General features: G+C 53.5%; 2 protein-coding genes across 3 annotated transcripts; one reads left to right on the forward strand and one right to left on the reverse strand.

The window, feature by feature from the left end:
• Positions 1-21,779, reverse strand: EFTUD2 (elongation factor Tu GTP binding domain containing 2). 2 transcript variants are annotated; one of them, XM_053965087.1, is made up of 28 exons: positions 21,624-21,779; positions 21,356-21,461; positions 20,538-20,703; positions 20,024-20,102; positions 17,864-17,939; positions 17,256-17,321; positions 16,967-17,002; positions 16,055-16,145; positions 15,108-15,190; positions 14,472-14,638; positions 13,327-13,451; positions 11,685-11,748; positions 11,252-11,342; positions 10,309-10,444; positions 9,892-10,019; positions 8,698-8,891; positions 8,439-8,550; positions 8,055-8,195; positions 7,504-7,605; positions 6,945-7,027; positions 5,268-5,354; positions 4,885-5,011; positions 4,345-4,432; positions 3,880-3,998; positions 3,397-3,491; positions 2,149-2,302; positions 1,129-1,236; positions 1-568 (listed from the first exon to the last, which is right to left on the reverse strand). In XM_053965087.1, the coding sequence occupies exons 2-28, from the start codon at positions 21,458-21,460 to the stop codon at positions 473-475; spliced, it is 2,919 nt and encodes a 972-aa protein (XP_053821062.1). In that variant the 5' UTR covers position 21,461; positions 21,624-21,779; the 3' UTR covers positions 1-472. The 2 variants fall into 2 exon arrangements, with proteins under 2 accessions (XP_053821062.1, XP_053821064.1); XM_053965089.1 differs by lacking the exon at positions 21,624-21,779 and having other exon boundaries at positions 21,356-21,525.
• An 80-nt stretch (positions 21,780-21,859) lies between these two features.
• On the forward strand, positions 21,860-27,151 carry CCDC103 (coiled-coil domain containing 103). Its single transcript, XM_053965090.1, has 3 exons — positions 21,860-22,649; positions 23,525-23,657; positions 25,083-27,151. Exons 1-3 carry the CDS (start codon positions 22,465-22,467, stop codon positions 25,548-25,550), a joined length of 786 nt encoding a protein of 261 aa, XP_053821065.1. The 5' UTR covers positions 21,860-22,464; the 3' UTR covers positions 25,551-27,151.
• Positions 27,152-27,367: the final 216 nt, after the last annotated feature.

Genomic DNA, 27,367 nt, shown 5'->3' on the forward strand with positions numbered 1-27,367 from the left:
GTTTGTACTAAACGTTTAAAAGGGTTCAAAAAAGGGGTACAGAAAGGTCAAAGCCACATTTCTCCTCCTGGGGAGGCTGGTAAAGCACTGCCCCACCAGCATCCTCCTTTTTCAGCTGCCTGAAATGCTTGACACAGTTGAGGCCCAGTGTGTCATATCCATACTGAATCCATACTGACACTGCTCAGCCCCATGAGCTGGAGGAGCCCATCCAAAAGGAAAACCTCACTGGAGGCAACAGCAGCTGGAGACTAACAATACAAAATGGATCAGGGCTCTGGGTCTGGGCTGCTCCCCGTATGGAAATTCCCACAACTGGTCCATGGAGACTCCTACAGCCATGGAAGTGACCTGAGGAGCAGCTCCCTGCCTGCCCTGAGCCTCCAGGAGCCAGGGCTGGGCAAGCAGGGATGGGGAAGGACTGGCAGTGCCAGCCAGGGCTCGGCTCAGCCCCCATGCCAGGGCAGCAGGGTTACATGGGGTAGTTGAGAACGACGTCTTGCTTGGCCAGTTCCAGCAACATGGGGTCGTCGAAGAACTTGCTGATGCTCACGTCCTCACTCAGGCCCTGCAGGTAACACAAAGCCAGGGTTGTTCCCCATACTGCCACTGCCCAGAGAGCCCACTGAAGAGACCTTGTGTCCCACCGGTAAGATAAATTTTCAGGCTCCAAAAAAGGCATGAGGTGCTTCTCTGCAGTTTGAAGGCATCTAACACTCCTCAGGAACCTATAAACATGTGGTTTCTGCTGCTGAGCACATCTACCAGCTCACTGCTCCCCACAGGAGGGCTTGATTCCCTCTGCAGCTCCTCAGTCCAGCTCACTAAACCAGCACAGAAACCAGTTCTGCTGTTTCTACTGGACAAGGGGGCTACACCAGGCCACTGAGGAGTCAGAGGGGCTGGGGAGGGAGCAGGGCTCAGCAGAGGCCACAGGATCCTGTTTTGGACTGGGGTCACTGATGGGACTGATGGGCACTGCTGGGCAGTACAGGGGAGGTCCCAGGGCACAAAGGCCATCAGAGCACTCTGGGAACACAGAGGGGATGTGGCACAGCCAAGGGACAACTCTGCAACAGCCCAGCTGCTGGGACAGAGGCACAGCACAGGGATCTGTCCCAGACATACCTTCCTGCGCCTGGTCTTGATCATGAACTCCCTGGCCAGGTGTGGGGCTGGCTGCGGCTCCAGCGGCCGGATGACGATGCTCTTGTCCAAGGGGTCACCAGGCACAATCTGAAACACAGGACCAGGGTGTGAGCATCATGTTGGGGCTGGTTCAACCTCCTGGAGACACCAACTGCAACAGGAACCATGCCTGGGTCCCACGGACACCCCAACACCCCATCTGCTCTCCTGGCACACAAACTCATGTCACTGCTGGTGATCATGCCTGTGAGAAGTCAGTAACACAGTGCTGAGAACTCACGCCAAGGACATGTCCCAAGGACACGTCCCTTCCCCAGGGAGTACTGCAAGACCCCATAACACCTCCTAACAGAACAATCCATGCCAGAACTGGTCAGCACAACCCCCTCCACAAACCAGGCATGCTTATTGTTTCAGAGCTGAGCCTTGGTCTTTGACATATCAACCTTTAGGCCAGGGCTCAGACTGCAGCAGCTGCTCTCATGGAGCTGTACCCCAAACCACTGTGCACCTCACAGCTGTGGCTCCCACAGGACCTGATCTGCCCCAGACACAGAAGTAGCCAGAGAACAGTTTTGTCCCAAACTTTGCTTTCTACAGGTTAAAAACACCACCTCTAGAGGCAAAGCTGAAGTGTGGCACAGATCCAACTTCCTATGGCAGATCAGTGAGTCTGAGCCTCACCCCAAGACTTCTGCTGCCCAAGCTACAGAGCATGAAGTGGACCTGAATAGGTTCCCACCTCCCAAGGGGAATGTCCTCTCCCCAGGCACTGCAGGACCCTGACGCTCAGCCAGCAGCAGCTTCCAGGGCTCCCTGACTAGGACTTGGAACAAAGCCCTGGCAGACATGGAACAGCTGGTGCACTAAGCCTGCCCAAGATCCTCTGAGGATGCTCTCCACAGCTTTCCTGCTGTTGGAGCTTTGGCACTGAGAGCACCTACCTGGTGCCTGATCCTACCTATCCCCCTTCCCCATCTCCCCAGGGTATGGACTCACCTGCCAGTGGTGGAAGACAGAGAGAGAGAAGGCTTGCCCCTGCGTGTGGGTCCTCAAGTCTGTCTCAAACCCAAAGGAATCAATGGCTGGGATGAAGGCTTTGATGGTGTAGAGGGGAGAGCCTGGGATCGGAGCATCCTGGGTCACGTGGCCTCTGCAAACGTGTCAAAGGATCAGCATTCCCATGTGTCACAGAATCATGGACTGGTCTGGGTGGGAAGGGACCCCAAACCCCACACAGTTCCACCCCCCTCTACCATGGGCAGGGACACCTTCCACTATTCCAGGTTGCTCCAAGCCCTGTCCAACCTGGCCTTGGACACTGCCAGGGATGGGGCAGCCACAGCTGCTCTGAGCAACCTGTGCCAAGGCCTCTCCACCCTCACAGGGAAGAACTTCTTGCCAATATCCCATCTAGCCCTGTTCTTTGGCAAGCCATTCCCCCTTGTCCTGGTGTGGCAGCAGCTCTCTGGCCACAGAGAGCAACACACAACTTTCCCAGGCATCTTCTGGGAAAGGCTGTGAGAAGAGCAGAGAAAAGAATGAGAAACAATTCTTATCCTATCTTGCTGCATCTGGTATTGTGAACATGTGGAATGTGTTATGGAGATAAGAAACCATCTTTAGCCAATGGTGATGGTGTTTTAAGGACTAATTAGATCCACCTGTAGCGAACTAGGGTATAAAAAAGCTATGGGTTTCTTAATAAAGAAAAAGATCAGCCTTCTGTAATACATGGAGTCTATGTCAATCATTACCCGGCCAGGGACCCGTTGTGCTGACATCCTGGCACTCCAGGCCCTTTTCCAGCTCTCTTGGCTTCCCTTTAGGCATTAGAATGGGCTCTAAGGTTTCCCTGCAGCTTTTCTTCTCCAGGTTGAACCACCCCAGATCTCTCAAGCTGTTTTTACAGGGAAGTCACTCCAGCCCCCTGAGCATCTTCCTGGCCTTTTCTGGAGCCACTGAAGGAGGTCCAAGTCCTTCCTGTGCTGGGGCCCCAGGGCTGAGCACAGTGCTTTGCACATTCTCCTCTATGACACTCAGGAAGAACCAGGCACAACCCAAAGGCTGCGTGTGACCCTGAACATCCCTCCCCACATTGCTTGGGGCCAGGATCACTCAGGAAGCTTCCAACTGTCACTTCACAGAGACTTCACCCTCTGCACCAGTGCCAGGAATTCTCCAACAGCCCAGATCCCAATGCTGCTGCTTTGCAAACCCCCACTGCTGGCAGTGGGAGCAGCTCACCTGCGCCGGGCCAGCACCGTGTACACGGCGGACACGCAGTCAGCAGGGGCCTGGACCTCCACGAAGTAGTAGGGCTCCATCAGGCGAGGGGTGGCCTGTGAGGGGACAGGGACACGAGCCACTGAGCCTCTTGGAGCACCAGCACAGCTCAAGTTCTTTGGTCAAACTCAGCTCCTGATGAGATTACAGGGTTCCTGCTGCCCCATGGCTGCCCAAACCAACATCACAAACACTGAAAGGACCTTTTCTCCCTCTGGGCATGAGTCACATGCCTCCCTCTCCCCCATGCCCACCCTTCCCAGCAAGCCCAGCAGCAGCAAGAAGGGGAGAGTGAGCAGATGCACACCAGGCTGCAATGTAGGCCTGCAGGACTCGTGTGCCAGCCCACAAGGGCGCTGCAGACATTGATGGGTGAATGAGTCAGTGTGCACCCACACCCCAGGCAGGTCCCTGGGGATCAGCCCAGCACAGGCAGGCCCTCACCATGAGGAAGGCAGAGTACACAACCCTGCGGGCTGTGGGGATGATCTGCCCTCCGCCCCTGTGCAAGGGCTCCTGAGCAATCACCGCGTCCAGGATCTTGAACTTCACATTGCGGATCACTGCGGAAGGGAGAAATGACAGCCAGTGACCCCAGGGAACGTTCTCTGCCAGCACCAACCACATCCCCAGATGCCCAAACACCCAGAGCCACCAGCAGTTCTCCTAAATTTAATTCCAGCAGGGAATGCATCACCACGTCATAACCCTGCATATCACAGAATCATGGAGTGATTCGGGTTGGAAGGAGCCTTAAAGCTGATCTAGTCCAACTCCTTGCCATGGGCAGAGACACCTTGCACTAGACCAGGCTGCCCCAAGCCTGTTCAGCCTGGAACACCTGAATGCTTACAGATGGAAGAATTTAACCAATCCCACTGTCTCAATTTCCCCACAGGTCCCACTTACATTCATCACAAAGGGGCCCTTCCCTGGTCCCCCACTGGAAGCCCTGCACGATGCTGTCCTTCACTGAACCCAGCAGAGACTTGTCCACCTAGAGACAGACAGACACACAGCTTCAGAGACCACACCTCATCACAGCCAGTAACACTCAGTGTTTAAAAGCCAGTTTCTAAAACAGCAGCAGTGCTCCCCTGTGCACCCAATGTCCACCCCTCCCTCTCACAGCTCAAGAGCATCAGCACTATAAAATTTCTAGAGCACTATAAATTAAGAGCTCATGTTTTGGTGATCCTGAAAGGCAAGGCCATTTGGTTGCAAGTTTTGGCAAGTTAAGGACATTGGCCCAAACAGAATACCTGAAAAATAACAGGTGACCTGGTAAGCAGGGTAGGATAATTTTGGGGAAAGTGTAGCAGATCTGAGCTGTGGAAAACAACGAGCACCCCAAAGGCACCAGGGTGTTGCTGAAAGTTCTGGGAGGAGGGGGCACCTCTTGGCACCACAGGACAAAGGTCTCACTGAAGAGTGACCCCCACTCCTCACCTCGGAGGGCAGTGTGTCATCCACCAGGATGTTTGGGCCAGTGGCGTCTGGCCCAAAGGCCCAGATGGAACGGGCAGCCAGCAAATCCCAGTCGTATTTGGTCTGGAAGAATTCACCCAGCTTCTTTCTGACAGAGAGAAAGGGAAGAAGATTTAGGAAACAAGAATCTGACCTGAACTCACGATGTATTTACAACCCTGTTCTCTCCAGGCACAAAACAGTCTCAGCCAGAGATGCTCACAGAGTGGCTGGCAGGAAAACCAAACCAGGATCCCTGCCCAGAGGCTGCTGCCTGATACTGTGCACCCTGCAGATTCCAGCATCCCCTTCTTCCCCAGTTATTTACTTCCAGCTGGATTCCTGCTCTCCCAGATCACTCATACCTGTTCCATGTTATCTGCACCACTTCGTTCTCAATGTCCTCTGCCAGTCCCTTCTCCAGGGGCTCAGCAATCATCGTGATCTTGTTCCTGAGGAGAGACAGTCACAGTGATGGAAATGAGACTAACTGGGAGGACCACAGGGACTGGCAGCCCTGGAGAGGCTGGGATGTGTCCAGAGAAGGGAACAGAGCTGGGAAGGGTCTGGAGCACCAGGAGCAGCTGAGGAGCTGGGGTAATCAGCCTGGAGAAAAGGAGGCTCAGGGGCACCTTCTGGCTCCCCACAACTCCCTGACAAGAGGGGGCAGCCAGGGGTAGGGGTCAGACTCTGCTCCCAGGGAATGAAGGACAGGATGAGAAAGAAAGAAGCCTCACGTTGAGCCAGAGGAGGTTTAGGTGAGATATTAGGGACAATTTCTGCACAGGAAAGGTTGTAAAGGCATGGCACAGCTGCAAAGGGCAGTGGCAGAATCATCATCTCTGGAACTGTTCAAAAAGCATGTGAATGTGGCACTTGTAGATATGGTTTAGTGGCAAACAGGAGGGTGGTGCTGGGTTGACAGTTGGACTTTAGGGTTTTTTCCAACCTTACTAATGCCACAATTCTGTGATTCTCTGACTGCACCCAGCTTGGAGGCAGTTGGGTTGATGAAGCCACCTGCATCCACTGCTGTTCCTGTGTCTTTGTGAACACAGCACAAGTGCTCAGCCCCAGAAGGAGACAGCTGAGGGACAGTGTGGTTCCAGCCCTCCTGTCCCATGTCCAGCCTCTGTCCAGGGCTGCAGGAGAAGCCCATGGGCCAGGCAAGGTGCCTCTGGGAGCTGCATCTCACACATCAGATGCTGCCTCAGAGAACCCCCCCCCCCGCAATGCCTGAAACCTGCCCCCAGCACATGTGCTCAGAAGATCAAAGCCTGACCTAAGACTGGGAACAACCTGGTCTGGTGGAAGCTGTCCCTGTCCACAGGAGGGCTTGGAGCTAGATGGTTTTTAAGGTTGCTTCCAACCCAAGCCATTCTGTGATTCTGTGAAGACTGGAACCTCTCTGCTCCCAGAAATAGTGCTGCCAAACATGGCGAGATTGTCTCAGAATAAAGGAAGGCAAGAAGAACCAGAAACCACAGGGGAACACAGGAGAGTCAACTTCAGCAGATCATGATTTCTCTGAAAATTCAGGTATGGGAACATCCTGTGCACACAGACTCCCCCATGTTCCCTCACAGGCCTCCCTCTTCCAATCACATGAACTGTGAGGTGCTGGAGGAGGGAGATGAGAGCAGCTGCAAGGCTCCAGGGCATCACTGGGAAGAACAAATCCAAGATTACACGTGGATAAGAGAAGACATAGCTCTTGCTCATGAAACTGCTGGGGGAGTTATTGAAGGCAGCACTGGGCTCTTTGGCACCTGCTCCAGGATCCCAGAACAGCTCTCAGAACTGCTGAGAAGGTGTGACACTTAGGGAAAAAGGAGGATGTGGATCTGTCTTTATTCCCTCTATTCTCAGAGCTCCTACACAGCACAGGAACATCCCTGGGACTCTGGAGTGTTCCTGAGGAGTTCAGGTCAATGGGACATTGCTCACTCAGGCATGTGGACAACAGCCAGTGGGAACAGCCCCCTTGGATGGAGGGACCCTCCCTCTGCCCCCTCCCATCCCAGCTTGCCCAGGGCCCTTACTTCTTGTTGGGTGTCTCAGCAAAGCACTTCAGGGAGGATGTTTCCACCACTGTCTCACAGAACGTCACTACTGGATCAGCCACCTAAAAGAACAAAAGGTTTGTAAGGTTTTCAGTACTTTTTTGTTTGTAAAAAGACTGTTTGAAACCTCAGAACACCTACAAGGAAAAACCGGTTCAACTGGCCTTGTTTTAATCAGGGTTGTGTATGAAGCACTGAGGCTTTCCAATGAGACAGGAAATTTAAATTCAATTCCAGGTATGAAAAATCCTGCTCAATTTATTTATTTGATGCTAGCCAGTCAATGGCTGAAGCACGGGGAAGGCTGGAATATAGAAAACTCCTCTCCAAGCCAATGTGCCACTCTCAGTCCCACTGGTGTGACAGTCAGGCTGTAAGAGGCCCTTTTACACCCTAACAGCCTTTTTTTACTTTTACAGGAATGTGACAAAATCCATGCTGTATATTCAGATAGGTTCTTTTTCTCATCCTTCTGAGAGAGGGGACCAAAACCCTGTCCAGGGTTTCCAGCAGGAAAATCCCTCTCTCACTCCCTCACCTTGATGTCGATCTCGGAGTACATCTTCCGCAGGTCGTGCATCACACAGTCCAGGTACAGCTCTCCTGTTCCCAGGATCACATGCTCCCCAGACTCTTCCACCTGGAACAGAAGAGAGGGATTCAGCTGGCAGCCCCCCTGCTCACAGCTCCTGCCTCCCAGGCTCTTACTCAAGCCTGAGGAAGGATCAGCCTTAAATACACTTGTTAAGAGTCAGAACACCACAAGGAAAGCTCCCACAGCCTTTTCCAGGAGGAAGTGCTGCTGGGCTCTGCAGAAAGCTACTTCCCTGGCACAGCAGGGTGTGTGTTTTTCTGCTGGATTTACACTTTTCTGCTATTTCTACATAATTTATGAGATCAACTGTAACAGCATGAAAAGACCCACAACAAATGTAATAACCTATAGTAAAAAACCTGATTATTTTGAAGATCAGCCCAGAGGCTGCCCCCAGCACTGGCTGGAAACAGCCACACACACAAAATCACAGAACAGTTAAGGCTGGAAGGGACCTCTGGAAATCATCTAATCCAACTGCCCCCAGCAGTTACCTTAGTTGTAAGTGAGGGGTAGCTCTTGTTGACTTTGCGGAGACCATCCAACATTTTGGGGAGCTCTGAGGGGTTGACTGGCTCCACAGCTATTTTGATAACAGACGTGGTGTTGAACTTCAAGGGACGGAAGATCTGAGCCTGGAACAAGAGGACAAAGAGCTGAAACTGCATCCCTATGTGTCCTCAGGGTAATACACAGCATGTGAAGCTCTTCTCTTTCCCTCAGTGGCTCTTGTGCCCTGGCACCATGTCAGACAGGGATTCTTTAGCCTCACCATGGGAGCAGACAGGGATTCTTTAACCCCACTAGAGGAGTTTTTGGGCTGTACCCCATCACCTTGCCTCCCTGGAAGGCTGAGCAGTGCCAGCCAGGCCCAGTACCTCCTCATTGCCCCGAGGCTCTGTCACAGTCGCTGTCTTCACTATGGGCTGGTCCACGCCCTCGATCAGTACCCAGTTGCCAGCAGGAACTCTGTTCACCTCAATGTGATACCTGAAAGGCAGGAGGGCACCACTGCAGCCTCAGACCTTCCAGCACCTTCCTCCTCCCTCTCTCTGGCAGCTCTCCCTCCCTCCCAGTCCCTCACTCAACTCCAGGTGACTCCTCTCCCAATAAGCACATCACCAGAGCTTTCTGTACCTTGCAACTGAGATCCAGAGGCGTCCGACGGTGCAGATCTGGGAATCCTCCTCATCTTCCAGGGTGTAGTTCTCCCCAAGGACCTTCACAGGCTGCCCAGCATGGATGGTGCCACTGAGCACCCTACCAAAGGCGTGGAACTGGACACCATCATCAGTGCTGTACATTTTGGTTGTGTGACACATCAAGGGACCCTTCCCGTGACACAGAGAGACAGAAATGAGCTTCTTCCAAAACACAGTCAAGAAACAGACACAGACCTAGCAGGACTGGACTTTGATGATCCTTGTGGATCTCTTTCAACTCAGAATATTCTATGATTTGTGGATAAAAGGGATAAATGGGCTGGAATTTAGAAATAATTGTTTTGATTTGTCAAGTCCTTCAGTGCCTGCCACGGGAAACCCTTGCCCTGTATGGAAAACCCTGGAATGACCATGGTGGACTCTTTTGGAGCTCCTCTCCTTACTCCTGTAGAGCAGCAAATGTTGGCTGGGACAAAGCCACAAGGAAAAATGTCACCTGCTGGTCTGCAAACCTGCTCAGGGTAGAGCCCCAAGATCACAGCTTCCAGTGCCACAAGGTCACTCCACACTGATGATGTGGTGACAGTCACCACTGTGGAGTTTTATGTGGATAATCACAACTCATTAAAATAATTTTCTCTGCAGACATCAGAGCAAAAGTCACAGGCAAATTTCTCACTCAGCTGCCAGCGTTGGTGGCTCCAGACAACTCCGAATGACAGCTCAGTGCAAGCTGTTGGAGGAGGAAGGGTTGGCAGGGCTGGGAGAGGAAAGGTGCTGACTAACTAACACAGGGTTATTTTTATCAGCACCATACAGTTTTTTAGAGTTTGGAGAGAGAATCAAACTTCAAGGAAAAGGGACAAAAAGACTGCAAAAGGACACAAAACCACCCTGCAGCTCCCACATGCTCTGGAGTCCTGACCTAGTCCGCTTCTTCTCTGAACACTGTGAAACAATTCCCTCTCTCCAGGGCTGCCCTGGCAGGCAGCTGAAGCTCCTTGGAGTGAAGAGATTTGTTCCAGTGTCGGATGAGAGGTTTCAGAGTGCTGCAAGTCAAATCTGTGCAGATAGCTGGCTGGGAGGCAGCTGCCCTGGCAGGGCAGGGGGAGCAGAGCCTGTCAGCCTTGGTTCTGCACACTCAGAGCAAACACTGGAGTTTCCTTACGTCAGGGTCGCACTCGCTCATGGCCTCCCCCAGGTCGGAGTCGACACCGCCGGTGTAGGTGTGCTCAATTTTTGTCTTGGCCCCCACTTTCGGGGAGGGAATGTGCTGCACACACATGTCCACAAAGCCTGCAACAGGAACACTTGGTGAGGACAGGGTTAACCAGTGTAGAGGAAAGAAATGGACTCCATAAACACAAGGCAAAGCCACGGTGACTGCAGCACCCACAGCAGCAGGGGAGAGGTGAGCAGTGTCTCAGGCTGTCCTGCAGGCAAGTGGTGTCATAGTTTAGATTTGGGAAATTGAGCAGGATCTGTGCAAGTTAGCACTCCTTGGCCAAAATATAGCCCTGAAGTCTTGGTGTGAGGTACTGGGGATATAAGGAGGATTGTGGAGGAGAAGGCAAACAGCTTGTACCTGTGAACTCCCCAAAGAACTTCTTGCAGACGAGCCGCAGGAGGGGCCGGATGTTCAGTTTCAATTCCTCTTTGGTCAGGTGGATGCCAAGTTCATCCAGAGTCCTCGGCAGGGTTGTGTCCACATCTCCCACCACCTGCAAGACAACAAGTCTCACTCTCAGGTTCACTGTGGGGGTCCCAGTCAGTAACTCCCCAGTGCAGCATCACACGCCAGCCACCACCCGCAGGGCTCTGGACCTGCACTGGTTTATAGCTCACACAAGAGCCAGATGGGTCAAATCATAGAATCGTGCAATCATTAAGGCTGGAAAAGCTCTCTAAGATCATCCAGTCCAATCATTTCCCCAGCACTGCCAAGGCCACCACTAAATCATGTTAGTCCCCAAGTGCATTTACATGGCTTTTAAATCTATTCAGGCATGGTGACTCCACCACTGCCCTCAGCAGCTGTGCCAGGACTGGACAACCCTTTGGGGAAGAAATTTTTCCTAATCTTCAATCTAAACCTCTCCCTGCACAACCTGAGGCCATTTGCTCTTGTCCTGTCCCTGTTCCCTGGGAGCAGAGCCCAACGTCCCCCAGCTGCCCCACCCTGTCAGGGAGTTGTAGAAAGCAAGAAGGTCCCCCCTGAGCCTCATTTTCTCCAGGCTGAGCCCCCCCCAACTCCTCCTCAACCGACTTGAGCTCCGAATCTTTGCTCCAAGTCCAAGCACTGTCACTTGGCTGCTATCAGAGCACACAAGGAAGAGCAAGGACTTTCTATTCACTTTAAATACAGAGCTGCACTTGCAAGAAATAACAATTAATCTGCACCCCCAAGGCCACCCTGTGCAGATCCCGCTGGAAAACGGGACAGAATCGGACCCACCAGCCACCACCCAGTGCCCAGCTCCAGCTGCTCCTGCCTGGAGCTGTGGGAGGGAGAATGATCCAACACAGACCTGAGCCAAGATCTTGTACAGGGGCTCCAGAATGAACTCCACAAAGCTGCGCTGGGAACTGCTCGTTGGGGCCTTCTTGGTGAACTTGCGGCTGTTGGAGACCAGAGAGGCGAGTGAGGAGCAAGAACTGCAGCCTCTACTCCTCCCAGCTTATCCTCTTCTCCCTCCCAATCCCCTGGGAAGCTGTCAGGGACACATGGGTCAGGCTTACTCCAAATGAAGGCCAGAGGAGCCTCTCTGCTCCTGCTTGTGGGATTCAGGAGGACCACATGGACTCACATTAGCCAGGAGGCCTGACTCAACCCTTCCCAGATACTACTCCACCACAGGATCATAGGGTCAGGAGTGACCTTGGGTGGTCATCTAGTCCACATTTTACAGGGAAAGGAGGCCAAAACCCAGGAATAAAGCAACATTAAAACAGAGTTCTTACGTCTTCGGGTTGAAGTAGATGTCGCCCCAAAGCCGCTTCGCAAACTCCTGGTAATTGATGTCTCCTAAAGGAAAAAGCAAATGAAAAAGCCTCTCAGATGTCACTGCTTTTTTCTTAGCTTAGAAATCTTTATATTTTGGCTTTTAAAACAAGCCTGAGGATTCAATTTAATGAACTGATGCTGATGAGTGAATGCCTCATCCCAATTCTGAGTGAAAGATTAAGTGCTGTCCTGGGGAGACCAGGCAGAGATGAGCAGAAGAGTCCACTGGGGATGTCCCCAGCAGCCCAGGGAGATGCAGTTCACAGACTCACTTCCCAGGAACACTCCAGCTCTCTGCTACCCAAAGGGTCAGAGCTGAGGAGTGCTGCAGGAACACAACCTCATCTGCTGCACTTCCAAACAAGAACGCTGTGACTGCTGCTGCAGTGCCAAGGTGCTGGGATGGCCTCCACCCATCAGCCCTGCAGGCTCAGCAGCAGCGTTTTCTGCCCTGCTAAACATCTCCAGGTTCCCTTCTCTTTCTCAGGGAGCACACAGCCAAACACCCAGCGCTGAAGGTCCAGTGCAGTGCTGGCTGTCATGGTGAATTTACAAATACCAGGGTAGAATGAGAACCTACAGCAGGTTCCAAACAAGATTTTGCTGTGGGCAGATGTGTGAACACAAGGAATTGCCTGGTGGCTGCAGTCTGGACACTGATGCTGCTCTAACTCTTGTTAGCTGACACATGGTGGCTGCACATACAATTCCTGGTGACCAGAATCCACTATTCCCAACTCCAAGCACCCATTCAGCTCCTGCCTTCCCCACCTCGTTGGCATCTCCTGCCAACTGTGCTGTCCTCAGCTCCCCAGGGAGGGGTTTCACCCCAGCAGGCCCGGAGTTAATGCTGTGACACACTCAGGGAGCTCATTTATTGCTCCAAACTCTCAGGACACGTGACAGTCCTGACACCATCAGTCCCTGACCTCTACAACTTCATCCTCCCTCAGGCCAAGTTCTCTGCAAGAGCTGGCCCAGCTGCTTTACAACCTCCTTCTTCCCCTGCTCTCAGCTCCTACAGATCCCCAAATTCCCCAGTGGGGGACTTCAAAAACCTGGGCTGTGCAGCTGCTAATGCCAGCACGGAGCCCGCTGCTACACGCGGCAGATTGCCTTGAGTGGGCACCTGGGGAGCAGAAAATTAAATCCAAGCCAGAAAAAGACAGTTTCTTAAAAAAGAAAGAGGGCAAGAGTGCAAAACCTTGTGGGCAAAGCTTGTGCCCAGCTGCAGCTGAGTCTTGGACTTTTGGGAAAAGGCAGGAAGAGCTTAACTGCTTCGCTCCTGAGATGCTGACAGGGAGGCAAAGCACAACACACACACACCTGCCTTCAACTGCTTGTTATTTCTGCTTAGGGTATGAAAAAAATCTTGGCTTCTGACTCAAGAAACATTTATCAGGAGAAAATATCTTGCTAAAACTGTGTTTCTGCTTTTTAACCCCCGAGGCTCAGCTCTGCAGCACCACTCAACCCTCAGCAATTCCAGAACACAAACACTGGCCATGTGCAGGGGAAGCTGAATGGCTTAGAAAACCCCCACAAGAAAGGTTGGGAAATGAGATGTTGAAGTGCACCAGGTTTCTGGCTAATCCTCACCATATGTGTCTGCATAAATCTTTGCAAAAGACCCCAGTGTGAAGCAGATGCTGTACTGAGAGCTGGAGAAGCACACGTTCCCTAGAAGGGGAGACAGCACGAGGTTCTCATCGGTGGAATACATGCTGAGAGGAGAAAAATAAAATCAAATCAATGTTATGAACCAAAGAAGACACTTCAGCCCACTTCCCACACCCTACAGCAGTGACAGGCAAGGAGCCTGCATTGCCAAAAAGCATCTTTAAACAGGCTGCAGCTTGCTTGCCATCAGAATCTCAGGGTCAGGAACATTTTCTGCCTATAAATTTCAAGCATTAATGCAAAGATTTAAAGATCCTAGAACAAAAAAGTTACCAGCACAAATGCTTCAGATTTTTTATCTGGGATAACTTCTCTTCCTCTAAAAAAACAGCCAAGTTGGTCAACCAAATAAGGGAAAAGATAATATAGGGATATAATTTAATCCAAACAGGTTTAATGAGCTCACAGCCATGCTAGGCAGGGTGAATTACCCTGCTCCCAGCTGCCTGATGCCAGCACACACTGAACAGAGACATGCTAGGGAGCTTGTGTGCAAACACACACACACACTTGAAGAGCAGAATGCCGTTAAAAAGTCCCTGGATGCAGAAGAACCCACAGAAATGATGCATGGCTGCTAAGATGTCCCTCCCTCTCCTGCGCAGGGCTGGCAAGGAGATTGGACTGTGTTAGTAATTATAATAATCCTTGTTCAAAAGTTAAGACAGTAAACTCCCTTTTAGTTCTGCAGCAAGTATTTAGGAGCTTTGAGACATCTCAACCTCCAATTTGGGATAAACCTGGATAAATTTCAGTGTATTTGAGACATCTGGGAGCACAAATTCCCTGCTCTGGTCATATGTCCACTTTCTCTACTTTTTAATGGAGGAAAAATGAAATGAGGCGGGGGAAATGAAATCTCCTGGAGTTTGCCAGGAAGAGCTAATCCTACTTAATTCAATGTATCACCTGAGATGAACTCCCAGTGGTTCTTCCTGGCCCATTTTGTATGACTCAACACATCAACAGACAAACTGATGAGTTTTCAGGCACGTGCAGGGCTCACAGAGAGCCATGGGACAGGGACAGCAGCACTAACAATGCAGCACCCTAAGCAGCCTCACCTGATCAGACCATTAACTTCGTCTACGATGTGTCTGAGTTTGTAATAAGCGTCTGTGGGGGGCAGTTTCAGCTCCAGGATGAGTCTGTCGATCTTGTTGATGCACACAGTCACTGCCAGCCTCTCCTGCACCGCGTGCTTGATCAGCCTCTCAGTGTTCAGCATCACCTGCGGGGAGCAGCAAGCTCAGAGCCCCAGGAAAGCCTCCCCAGAATGCTATCTGGGGCGTGAGAGGCAACCAGTGACCCTTACTCTGCTGCCAGGCTGCAGAAAAGCCCAAGCTCAGCAACCACCTAATCCTCCTGAAATTCAGAAATAGGTGCTAACCCAACCAAATTCCTTGAATCCAACCCTGTGGACATCTCTGATATAAATAACCTGCTCAGTTTTAGGGATCATGGGGATGGAGATGCACACAAGTCAGACAATCAGCCTACAGGCCACAGCATCACATCAGTCTGGACACAGCAGCCGCAGGCTTGGCTGCCTGTTCAGATGGAAAACACCCTCACTTCCCAAACCGTCCTTCAAAAACCCTTCACCCCAGAGAGCTGAACCCATGCCAGGCCTTCATGCTAAGGCAGGAGCACAGACTCCAGAGGGAGGGATGCAAGCCCCAGGAGAAGGTGGCACTCACCCCCTCGGCCGCATCGATGAAGAGCACGACGCCGTCCGAGATGCGAAGGCCGGCTGTCACCTCGTCAGAAAAATTCACATGACCTTCAAAACCACACAAAGGTGGGCAGTGAGAAGCACAGTGAGCCCTGGTGCAGCAGCAGCAGCACACAGGGTGGGAAGCCATGGGGCTCTGCAGATTCCTCTGGTTGCTGGTACCCAGAGAGGCAGAACAGAGATGGCTCCTCCTCAGACGGGGACCTGGGAGCAGCTGCCAGAGCTCCCCATGGGGATTTAGCCTCAGCTCTAATGATATTTTTTGAGACTGCACACAACTTGTTTAACAGGCACTTTTCCTCACATTTGTGACTGTTTTTCTCACAGCTCTGTGCAAGTGCTTCGGGAAAAGGAGGAAGATTGCTTCTCAAAGACAACAGATGCTTCTCCTCCCAGCCTCCTCCTGCGCTCTAACCTCCCTCATCCTGAGCTGTAGCTCAGCAGATGTGTCCCAAGACCCTCTTCCCTAAAGTTTCTTACAATTGATCTGTGATTATGTTCCCTCCACAGAAGCCTATCAGAGGCCTGAGGAACTTGCTGAGTCTCACTGTGGGGGAACAGCATTTGAGCAAAGCAGGGTCCCATTGCACATGGCCATATCTGGGAAAGAAAATTCTACCTGTGCTGCTTGAGTGAAACACCTCTTCAGCCTCACCAGCCCTCAATCAGGGCAGCTATAATCACAGACATGAGCCTGACTTGTCCCTGCCCATGCAGGGGGTTGGAACTAGATGGACTTCAAGGTCCTTTCACCCCAAACCATCCTGGGTGATTATGGGTCAGTACTGCTGGAAGTGACTTCACAGGAATGAACTCAGCTAAAGGCTCAGGACAAGGCTGGAGTCAGCAATAAAATGTACAAAACACAGCCAAGTGCTTCCCACAGCAGGATTTTCAAGACTGCACAATCACCTGGAGTGTCAATGATGTTGAAGAGGAAAGACTTTCCTTTGGTGTCTGGCAGAACAATCGTCACTGGGGTGCTCTTGATCCCCACCCCTCTCTGAAACACAGGAAACCAGAATTACAGGTAAAAAAAAAAAATAAACAAAAGGATCACCATGTACAGAAACACAAGGATCGCCACATACAGATATAGAAGATGATCAGGGAAAAATGAGAAAGATGGAAAGAAGTAAACATTCATCCTGGAAGAGAGTAATAACCTTAGATCACCAAAGCACCCAGCCCAGCTCTCCCATCTGTACTGGTCAGACTGGTGAGCCACCACTGCACCCTCCACACCTGATCTCAGCTGAGGAGGTACTACAGGCAATAGCTGAGACAGAATGTGGGTGTTTGTTTGTGCTTTCACCCTCTGCTGCCACCAAGTTACACAGCAAAGCACAAGATTTGATCACACAGAGTATAAACACTGAGAGGAGAAAAAAAAAATGCTTCAAAGAATTGTTCTGGTCATGACACAAAATAACATTCCCACTCATGCCCAACCACATGGAGTCAGAGCTAAGGAAAACAAGCAGAAATTTATTTATTTTGAAGTAATTTTTTCCTCATCTACCACTGCTGCAAATCCTTTCCTCCTTTTTCTCTCAAAGAAAGTAAGAATTAGCCCCAGACTGGAGTGAGTCTGCCGTAGATTTAACATTACTCAAGTTATAAAATCATACATGGAGATGAGAGAAGAAAGTTGGATCAGGAATCTTCCTGAGGCAAACAAGAGGAGCGGATTGTTTTATTGATAAAGAAAATAACCAAAATATGAAAGGCACAGAAAGGTGTTAAAATGGACGAGGAAACTGCCTACAACAACTGTGAGTAAAGCACGAGACAACTGGATAAAATCACTACAAGACCACTCACCTCTTGCTCTGTGAACAATATATCAGTGTAGCAGAGCTGCAAAGGCAAAACAAAAATCAGAGTCTGACATTTTGGTATCAGATGCTCAGTTAGAAGCAGGACACAATAACTCTGACACATCACTAAGGTGACAAGTAAGGGACAGAAGCAGAATTAGGACTGAGCTCTGGCTTCCCAATCCTACATTCCAGTCACTGAACCACCCTGTCCCCATGCACTGTCCCCCTCCCTCGGGGTGTAAAAGCCACCCCGTGTTGCCAGGGCAGGAGTTCCCCAGCAGCTCACTCACATCCTGATCGTCGCGCTTCCGGATCTCCGGGTGCGTCTGTTCTATCAGGCAGTCAACGAAGCACGTCTGGAAGAGAGCAGAGAAAGGAGGTGCCTCTCTTCAGACAGACACAAACACAACTCCATCCCTCCAGCAGCAGCACAGAGCACGCTGAGCAGGCTATTGTAAAACTTACAAAGTCAACCTACAAAAAGATCTACAAATTTCACAGGGAAACCTAGTGCCAGGACAAGGGGGAATGGCCTTAAGCTGGAGGAGGGCAGGGTTAGGTGGGATAGTGGGAAGAAATTCCTCCCTGTGAGGGTGGGGAGGCCCTGGCACAGGGAGCCCAGAGCAGCTGTGGCTGCCCCTGGATCCCTGGAAGCGTTCAAGGCCAGGCTGGACAGGGCTTGGAGCAGCCTGGGACAGTGGAAGGTGTCCCTGCCCATGGCAGGGGTGACACTGGGTGGGCTTTAAGGTCCCTTCCAACCCAAACCATCCTTGGATTCTATAAATAAGTGCATGAGCAGGAGGAGCAGAAGGTACTGCTGCAGAGAACCAGGGGCCAGGAGGGCTGGCAAAGCAGCAGGTCACCATCACTACCCCTGCATTTTGGACATTCACAGTACCTTGCCGTGGTGCAGGTGCCCACACAGAGTCACATTCCGGATCAGCTCCGAGTTGTCCATCAGATCTGCCAGGAAACTGCAGGAACAAAACACAAAAGGCTGTTGGAGGCTTCTGCTGTGTCTAAGAAAAGTAGGTGCTGCTTTTCAGCTACACTTTCTATCCAAGGTGCCCCCTGAATCTTCGCCAAACTTTTATCCTGCCAGTGCCCTGCGGAGGAAGAATCCCACTTTCCAGATGGGGAGGACAAGAGAGTTGGAGTCCCAGACAGATGGCAGTGGGTGGGAGGATACGGAGCTGGTAAAGCTGCCAGCAACTGAATATTATTGAATATTTTTCTTCTCTTCTAGTCAGTACTGGAGCAAAAATCACATCCATGTACTCAGATGATGAAGCACTTCCACTCAAACCACGGCAGGCAGTCAGGTAAATCGTGGTGCTGGATAACAAGCACCCCATGGAGCTTTGGAAGCAGCCAGGGGCTCCACAGACCATTAATTCTGATTTTCAAGCCTTAAAACAGTGACATTCCAGGGACTTAAGGAATTAAGTATTTTTCAAATCAGCAGCTGAGCTGGGTAATGATGAGCTGGTCACTTCTGGATGGATGCTGGCCAAAAGATAATTGAGATCCTAAATTGCCAACCCTAAAAAATAATGGGAAGCTATAAAACATGCAGCCACTGCCAGAGGCCTGCAGAGAATAAGTGCTGTCAAATAATTTCCTTTTTAAACAGATTAAATTTTCACTGATGCAATAGACTTCTTAATGTAAAACGTTTTGATTAAGAGCTAAAAAATACAGCAATCAATACTAACCCCGATTAGAACCTTCCTAATTGGTCTGAAAATAAGGCTAAATGGGAAATCAATACCAAGCTTGCAGGTTTCTGGCTACCACCCACAAGGAATTTCTCGTGGCCCATCCTAACCATTTATATCAACAAATAGGAGAAAAATGAATTAATTACAAACGGAATGAGCAGAGCACACAGGGATCAGGGAAGTGGTGGATAATGCAGAGCTCAGGTCAGGGACTGAGCCAAAGCAAGGGCTGAGAAAAACCAGCCCCAGCAGCTCCTGGGCTCTGCTCCAGCTCTGCTGAACCCCAGGCACTGAGCACAGCCCCAGGCAGCTGAGGGAGCCCTGAGTGAGCACCAGCTCCAGGAACATCCTGTCCCCTCTGGAAAACACGAGGCTGCTGGGTGCCAGGCACAGGCACTGCTCACCACCAGGGAACTGCTGCTTAGCCACACCTGCTCCTGTGACCTGGGGAGGAACATTCAAACTGGGAAAAGCCCTGACAGGCCACGAAGTGGTGAGTGGAGATGAGCCCAAGGAGACCCCCACAGCTCCATCTGCTCATCCCAAAGAGAGACAACACACACACACTGCATGTACAGGGCCACGGACCCTCTGCCAACCACAATGCACAGACCAACACCAGACTTCTACCAGAAAAAAGCCAAGGATGGTTTTTATTCCACAGAAAACTCATTTGACATATTACCTCTCCAATTTTAAATGCATTTGGACTTTTTTCCAGGATGTTTTCTCCCATCTCTGGTGTCCAAGAAGCTGCTTTGGGACACAAGTAATAGACCCACCCAGCACAGCTGCAGGGTCCTGCTGACTGCACAGCACTCTGCACTCCCTCAGCAGCATAAAAATTCCCAATAGAAACTGGAATAGATGGGACCTAATCTGAGACTGGGATCAACCCAAAATATCCAATATGATGTGTGCTTCACACTGACTGTGTGGATATTTAACAGGTTGGCCAGAGCAGCTGTGGCTGCTCCATCCCTGGAAGTGTTCAAGGCCAGGTTGGACACTGGAGCTTGGAGCAAGCTGGGATAGTGGAAGGTGTCCCTGCCCATGGCATGGGTGCGTTTTAAGGTCCCTTGCAACCCAAATTATTCCAAGAAGGTTTCCTGAGCTGCAAGCTGCTGCTATGGAGCTTGATCTCAGCCCCTGAGGTAAGACTCCCTTTTTGTGTCCAACCCTACCCTGTGCTGCTGGTGGGGAGGTAAAATGTCTGTGAAATAGTTTGTCCTGCACTTCCTCTTGTTTTGGGCTCAGAACCTGGGAATTGGCTGCTCTCAGGGCAGTGAGACACCAAGCCAGAGCCCCCACATCTGCCTCCCCAGCCCCACACTCACTCCATCTCGTAGACAGTGACCGGCAGCGTCTGTTCCATCAGGGAGAACTTCTTGGTCTTCACAGGTTTGATAATGGGCTCTGAAACAAGAGACAGAACAACAGTTCCCAGAGCCCCTGAACCAGCAGGGTCAGGAGTCCCGGAATGGGAACTTGAGCTGACAACCCCTCAGTTTTCTGGCTGACAGATTCCCTCAGCTGTTTGTCAAAGCTGCAGGAGGTGGTCACTGCAGGGCCCTTCCAGCTGAGCCATTCCAGTATAGAGGGATCAAAGGAGATCAGTTAAATGCATTTACTTCTCCCTTAAATAGCTTTCCCATCTCTGCTGATTCCTGTTCTTCCAAAGATGCCTTTGTCTGGGTTTGCAAAAACCACAAGTGCCCAGATCTGCACACAGCAGGCAGAGCTCCTGAGGCTATGAGGGGGCTCCAAAGGGGCAGGACAGAAGGGAATATTATTTCCCCTTTCTAAGGATCCTTAAGAGCCTTCTCCTCCCTCCACCCCCTCCCCACTCACCAGTGAGTGGCTGTGTGTCCTCCTCCTGCACGATGGTCTCCACCTCAGGCCCATAGACCTCCTCTGCTGTGGGGTAGTACTTCTTGTCCTCGTGCAGCACCACCTCCATCCCGGGGTGCTCCTCATCGTGCTCCCCCATGTCATCGTCATCATCATCATCCTCCAGCTGCAACCAAGGCTCGCCCTGAGCGGCTGTGGAGCCCCCCGAGGGGACAGGCCTGGGGTCACCCCCGAGCCAGGGACCCCCAGAGCAGCCCCAGCACCCACAGAGGTGATCTGGGAGCAGCTCCTCCCACAGCACCTGCATCAGGAACAGCCCCCGGACTTGCACGGACACCGGCCCAGGCAGCGACCCCACAGAGCACAAGGCAAGAACCAGAGCCGGTAACACAACCCCCACCCCACAGAGCAGCAGGACATGGGAAGGGGCTCCCTCATTTCCCCCGTGGAGCAGCCCCTCTGCTCCCCCCGTGTCCGTGGGCTCTTGCTCTGCCTCGCCCCAGCAGGACCCGGCTCCCTGCGGCAGCCTCAGCTCCCTCCCGAGGGGCTCCCGGCGGGACACGGACCCGCCGCAGGCCTGACGCCAAACCCAGCCCAGCCGCAGGAGCTCCCGGTTCCCTCCGCGATCCAGCAAGAACTCTGTCTTTCTCCTTACCCAGGAACAGGTTCTGTAAATTCTTTAAACGCCAGGAATTCAGGGCCCCACACTGAGCAGTCCCCGGACCCGCCCGGGGCAGGAGCAGCCGCGGGCCCGAACCCGCTCCGGGTCCGGGGCAGGACGAGCCCAGCCGGCTCCGCGGGTCGCTGCCCCTCCTCACCTCGTCCAGGTCTTTGGCCTCTCGGCCCAGCTCGTCGTCGTCATCGTCCGAGTCCAACTCGGGCCCGATGTAGTTCCCGAACTCGTCGTACAGGTCGGTGTCCATGCTGGGGGGCGGGAAGAGGATCGGTGGGGGCGCCGGGGAGAGAGACTGCGGGCCGTGACAGAACCCCCTCCGGGCCCGTGGCACAGGAGCCCGGCCCTGCCGCAGCCCCAAGCCCCGGCCCTGTCCGAAGCCCCGGCCCGGCCCCGGCCCCGCTCTCCCTCACCTGCCCCGGCTCCGCTCCCGCCGCTGCTCTCGCCGGCGCCGCCGCTACCGAAGGGCCCCGGGCTGCCCTCGCCGCCTGTCGCGACAGAGCGTCCCGCGCCCGCCGCCAGCGCCGCGCCCGCTGGAGGAGAGCCGGGTGAGTCCGGGCCGGGTCGGGACCGGTCCCGGAGCGTCCCGAGGGCCGCGAGGCGAGCGGGGCGGCGGGGCCGGTTCTGTCAGGCGCGGCCGGGGCAGCCCCGAGGACCTTGCGCGGCCCCGGCGCTCCGGCGGCGGGAGCGGCGCTGAGCGGCCCCGGGGCCGAGGTGTTCGTCACCCGGCGGGGCTGTCGCGATAGAGAGAGCGGGCCCGCGGCCGAGGTGTTCGTCACCCGGCGGGGCTGTCGCGATAGAGAGAGCGGCCCCGCGGCCGAGGTGTTCGTCACCCGGCGGGGCTGTCGCGATAGAGAGAGCGGGCCCGCGGCCGAGGTGTTCGTCACCCGGCGGGGCTGTCGCGATAGAGAGAGCGGCCCCGCGGCCGAGGTGTTCGTCACCCGGCGGGGCTGTCGCGATAGAGAGAGCGGGCCCGCGGCCGGGGTTGTGTCAGGGCCTGGAGGGTTCCGACAGGGGAGAGGCTCCCGGTTGCCACCCACGTGCGCGGCCTTTGGGCTGTCACAGTGGGGGTCACACGGCAGCACTGTCGCGATAGGTCGGGGCTGTCGGGCCAGTCCGGCAGCGCTGTTGTGACAGAAGTGTGTCCTCGAAGCCATCGCCGGCAGGGCTGTCTCACAGGAGGGGTCCCTGTGCCCCAGGCCGGCCCTGTCCGCACGTCCCGCAGGCGGCGGCGGTGCCTGCCCGCGCCCCGGGATGGATCCGGGGATGGAGCCCGGGATGGAGGCCGGGATGGAGGCCGGGATGGATCCGGCCGGAGCGCTCCCGGCGCTGCAGCGGGAGCTGCGGGCGGCGCTGGCGGAGGACGAGCGGCGGCAGCGGGAGGGCGAGGCCAAGCTGCGGGCGCTGCGCCAGGGCGTCCCCGACTACGGCCAGTTCAGGTCCGGGGCTCGGGGAGCGGCCCGAGGGGCCCGGGAGGAGCCGGGAACTCGTCTGGCGGCTCCGGGACCCCTCGAGGTCTGAGCGCAGAGCTGATGGCCCGAGCACTGCTCTGGGGGACCCGAGGGGCAGCAGCCTCGGGGTGCCCGGAACAGCCCCGAGGACAGAGCCCACTCGGCCGTGGTTGAGATTTGGCCCAGAGCTCCTCAGATGGCCCAGTGTGGGCTGAGATCTGTCCCTGCTCCGTGCCTGACCCGTGGTGGCCTGGCTGTAGCCAGCAGTGGAGTGGCACTGTCCCCTCCCCAGGACAATGCCACCTTCTCCCAGCCCAGCCCAGCCCCCCCGTCTCTCCCCACAGCCCCAGGCCGTGCTGGGAGAGCAGGAGCAGAGGGTGACGTGTCCCCTGTGCCCTTCCCAGCCTGTCCCTGCTGTGTCCAGGGCTGCTCCAGGGGCAGTGTTAGGCACTCCCAGTGCCCTCCAAACTCCTGGATTCCCCATGGATCCATCCGGGGGCTCCCTGTCCATCTCCATCCAGGATCCATAGGTAGATCCAGGACTTTGACCACCCTTGAGAGGCATTCTGGGACCAGCTCAAACTCCATTCATGGATTCATGTCTGTCTCATTCCCCCATGCCACCTGATGCCTGAGGGGCAGGAAAACACTTTCAAGTGGCTTCTGCCCCAAATATCTTGATGGGATTCCCCAGGGATTTTAAGCTGGTTTATCCTTGTATCAGTCAGGGCCTGCTCCTCCGGCCTGTCCAGCCCCTCTGGGTGATCCACACAGCCAAAGTCAGAAATTGGCTCAGAGGAGCAGCTTGAGGCCTCAAAGTGTTTTCTCTTGCCATGTGTCCCTCCTGTCCCTGTTCCCTTTAGGGAGATTGTCCTGGCTTCTCACCTGAAGCCTCTGGAGAAGAAGGACAGGCTGGGACAGAGGAGGAATGTGCTGTGGAATCCTTGTGCAGCCCCAGCCCAGGCAGCACCTGCCCACGCTGTGGAGATCCCACAGGTGAGGGAGCGGTTGCTGGGGCCTCATCCACAGCTGGAAATGACTCAGGAATCATCTGGGCGTTAATTGGAATGCAGGAGTTACTCAGGAATCACTCTGGGTGCGAGCCAATGCTCCAGGCCCCTGGAATATCGGAATTTGGATCAGCACGGGGTCAGGCTGGGCCTCTTCAGGGAGAGTCCGCTCCATCCCTGTGGGAATGGAGGCCTGGCTGCACACCCTGGACCCAGAGCTCCCAGTGCCCAGGAGCAGTCTGTGGGAGCTGTCCCTCCTGGCTGGGAGCAGCTCCCAGCAGCTGCAGCCTGACCCAGAGCCAGGGCTGTGCACCAGGATCCTCCCTGGAACAGCCTCTGGCTGCAGAGATTCCCTGAGCACAGGGAATTGCCCATGGTTTAATGATCATGGAAAAGAGCTGGGTTGGGTTAATCCTGCCCAAGGCTGACCAGCTCACTGGGACCCTCAGCAGTGGGAAACAGGGACAGGACATTTTCTGTCCAAGTCATTTGTGATTGGAGTCATCTCCTGCCCCTGCCGTGGGCTCTGGCCATGTTTCCCATGATAAGGCGATTTCATGGATTGCTTTATAAACAATCTCAAGGCTTGTTTATGATGCTGGGTTTCATTGACGTGTGTTTATTGTAAGATCTTCTGCAACTCTCCTGAGTAATGCAGTGTTTGCTTGGACTGAGCAATGATCTCCCCAAGCAAATCCTGCTCCTGGTTCCATCAGCACCAGGCTCAGATCTCCAGAGCTTCTCCATCTGTGCTCAGCCCCAGCTGGTGTCACTTTGCTTTGTTCCCTGGCTATAGAAAAGCTGCACATTTGCCTCCTCCTTCAGCCTGTGTGTTGGTGACCCAGTGGGGCTGGGCTCAGCAGTTCATTAGAACTGGTATAAAATGGGATTTCCTTTACTTGGGAATGCCACTTGGAGCTCAGCTCTCAGCCTCTGCTCTGCCACAAAGCCACCAATGCCAGGTGGTACCAGACAGGGCATCTGCACATTTTCTGGGGTTTTCATCTCCCACCTTTTCTCTGCCACTCCCTGGCTTTTCCTCTGTGTGCTCAGAGTGTTCCCTGCCCTGCCCCGATCTCTGTGAGATCCCTTCCCAGGCAGTGCTGGTGGATCCAGGCTGGGCAGAGTCTGACTCTGGCTGGGGTTGGGGCCACTCCACAGCCATCTGTGTTCATACTGGGTGTCACACCTCATCCACACTTCCCTTTTCCCCCTGGAGTTCCCTGGTTTCTCAGGGTTGAAGGCACCTGGCATTTCCTTGTCTTCCCCTTTTCCCCCTCAGCAGCTCCTTGTGCTGCCAAAGCCCCTGGTAAAAACATCTCGGCTGTCCATGGGCTGATCGAGGCGAGGGGATCAAAGTCTTCAAGAGGGAACAAAACAAAAGGAACTGAGTGTCTCCTTTCTCCTTCAGGAGCTGGATCAGCTGCCTGGGACCGCTGCGGAATTTCACCGAGACTGGCGCAGATGCCTGAAAAGTGGGACAGAGAAATACCAGTTTTTGCTGGAGCTCGGAGGGGAGGCCTTGGGCAGGATCTTCCAGGCTGATGTGGGCTTTGGCCTCCTGGGGGAATTCCTGACAGTGCTGGCAGAGAGCATCCATCCTGGAGACAGAGCTGCCGTCCTTCAGATCCTGCAGAGCCTGGCGGGCACCAAGCGCTTCGGGCTGAACGTGGCTCTCCTGAGCCAGGCGGAGAAGGAGAGCAGCCAGGATTTGTTCAGGAAGCTGCAGAGCAGGGATTGTCAGGCTGCTGGCCAGCCTGGCTGCCTGGCCAGCTGTGAGGCAGGGAGGGAAGCCCATCCCATGGAGACCCACTTGGAAAAGGAAACTGAGGAGGAGAGGACAGTGGTGGAGCTGATGAAGTGTTACCAGGTCAGCTGAGGGAGCAGGAGCACCAGGATTGAGCAGGAACAGGGTAAAAAAGGCTCAGAAGAAACTCAAAGGTTGACTTTGGCACCAGCCGGGGCACAAGTTCTGCACAATAAAGTTTAGCTCCCAGGCTGTGGTGCTGTGATCTCTGAGCAGGGTGTCCTCACAGATGGGTATGGCAGAGTCTCTCGGATAAGGAGAAAACCAAGGGAAAGAAAACAGGGCGGTAGTTTTGAAGGAGAAATCCAAACCCAGGTAGTCCCTTTCCTCTTCCAACCCTGTCCACATTTACTGAGGGGTTTTAGGAGATGTAATCGATGACAATGACAATTTCAGGTCCATTTTTTCCCCTAACCCAGTGCAGCAAATGGCAGAGTCACCCCAGCAGACTGGAACCACCTACTCCCGCCGGCCCTGCAGAAACCACCAGGCACCTGATGGCAGGGTCCAGGTTCATCCCTGAGGCCTGGCATGGGAATATTGGGTTTTATGGCACCACTTGAGGGGACATGTGTGTCCCTGCACTCTGCTGCGGTGCCATTCCTCCTGCCTTTGCACACCTGACGACAGCTGAGCACTGGAGGCTTCAACAAAAGAAGATCCTGGAGTTCCCCAAGATTGGGATGGAGCATTTTGATGCCAGAACAGCCCCAGCACAACAGTCACAGCTCTGGTGGGAACAGGCACACTGCTTGGGTGGTGCCAAGGCTCAGGGTGAGGATGGCAAGGCTGGGAGCAGCCTGCTGCATCCCGCCTCTTGGGAAAGGCAAAATCCCTGGGGTTTGGTGGGAAGACTCAGGAGAAATTCAGAGGAGCAGAGATTATGGGAATGGTGACAGAGGATGGGGCTGTGGGACCCACTGGAACCCTTCCCAGGTCAGCCAGTTCATGGTGTGACCTGAGCTACTGAGAGCTGAGCTGAGGGGCCAGGTGGGGTCCATGGAAACATGAGCTTCATCATCATCTTCATCCTCACCCACCTGGGCATCCAGACAGGGTCCACAGGGAGCAAACATGGGCATCATCATCATCCTTGCCCACATGTGCTGCTGCTGGCAGACACTCAGGAACCCATCCAGGCTGGAACATCATCCCCACGGGGCACTTGGACAGCCTGGGCCATTATCCCGTTGGAAATTCCCCACGTTCTGGCCATCAACAGTCAAACACTGCCAAGTCCCTGCTCTCCCTCCCCTCAGGGCAGGAGTGGGACAGCCAGGACTGATGTGGGAAAGTCCCTGTTTGGGCACAGCTCAGTAGGGACAGGCAGGATTTGACAGTGCCAGGGTTTGCTCCAGGTGGGATTTCACACTGCCAGGATTTATTCCTGGCTCTGCCACTGGTTGGCAGTGGGGGTTAAAGCTCAATAAAGTCCTTTTCAAAAGAAAACTTGGAGATGCTGCAAGATGTTTTGGCCAAACTGTAGAGTTCTTGATCCACACCAGTGATTTATTACAGCTGTTTTTCTAAGAGGCTGCTAAAAACATCCACCAAACTATTTTAATCCAATTAATACTTGCTTTTCTCACCCTTATTTGCCTTGTTTTCCATGTTGAGAACTGTGTGTACCAAACCCTTCAGTGTCCCTTTTGAGCTCCTCAGCTGGGGCAAATGCATACCTTTTACTTTTTGTTTTGTTGTTGTTTTGTTTGTTTGTTTGTTTTTTTTTTTAACTCGTGAAAGGAAAAATATTTCTCAAACTGATCTGGTTTTCTTCAGAAATGGCTGCTGCCAGGTTGTTTTTAACTGACCCAACTCAGCACAGTCTGGAGTCAATGTTTGTGCCTGACAAAGTCATCTGAAACATCCCCCAAAGGTTGTGACAGCTC

This window comes from Vidua chalybeata, chromosome 26 (assembly GCF_026979565.1).
Source record: "Vidua chalybeata isolate OUT-0048 chromosome 26, bVidCha1 merged haplotype, whole genome shotgun sequence".
In the NCBI taxonomy this organism is placed as follows: domain Eukaryota; kingdom Metazoa; phylum Chordata; class Aves; order Passeriformes; family Viduidae; genus Vidua; species Vidua chalybeata.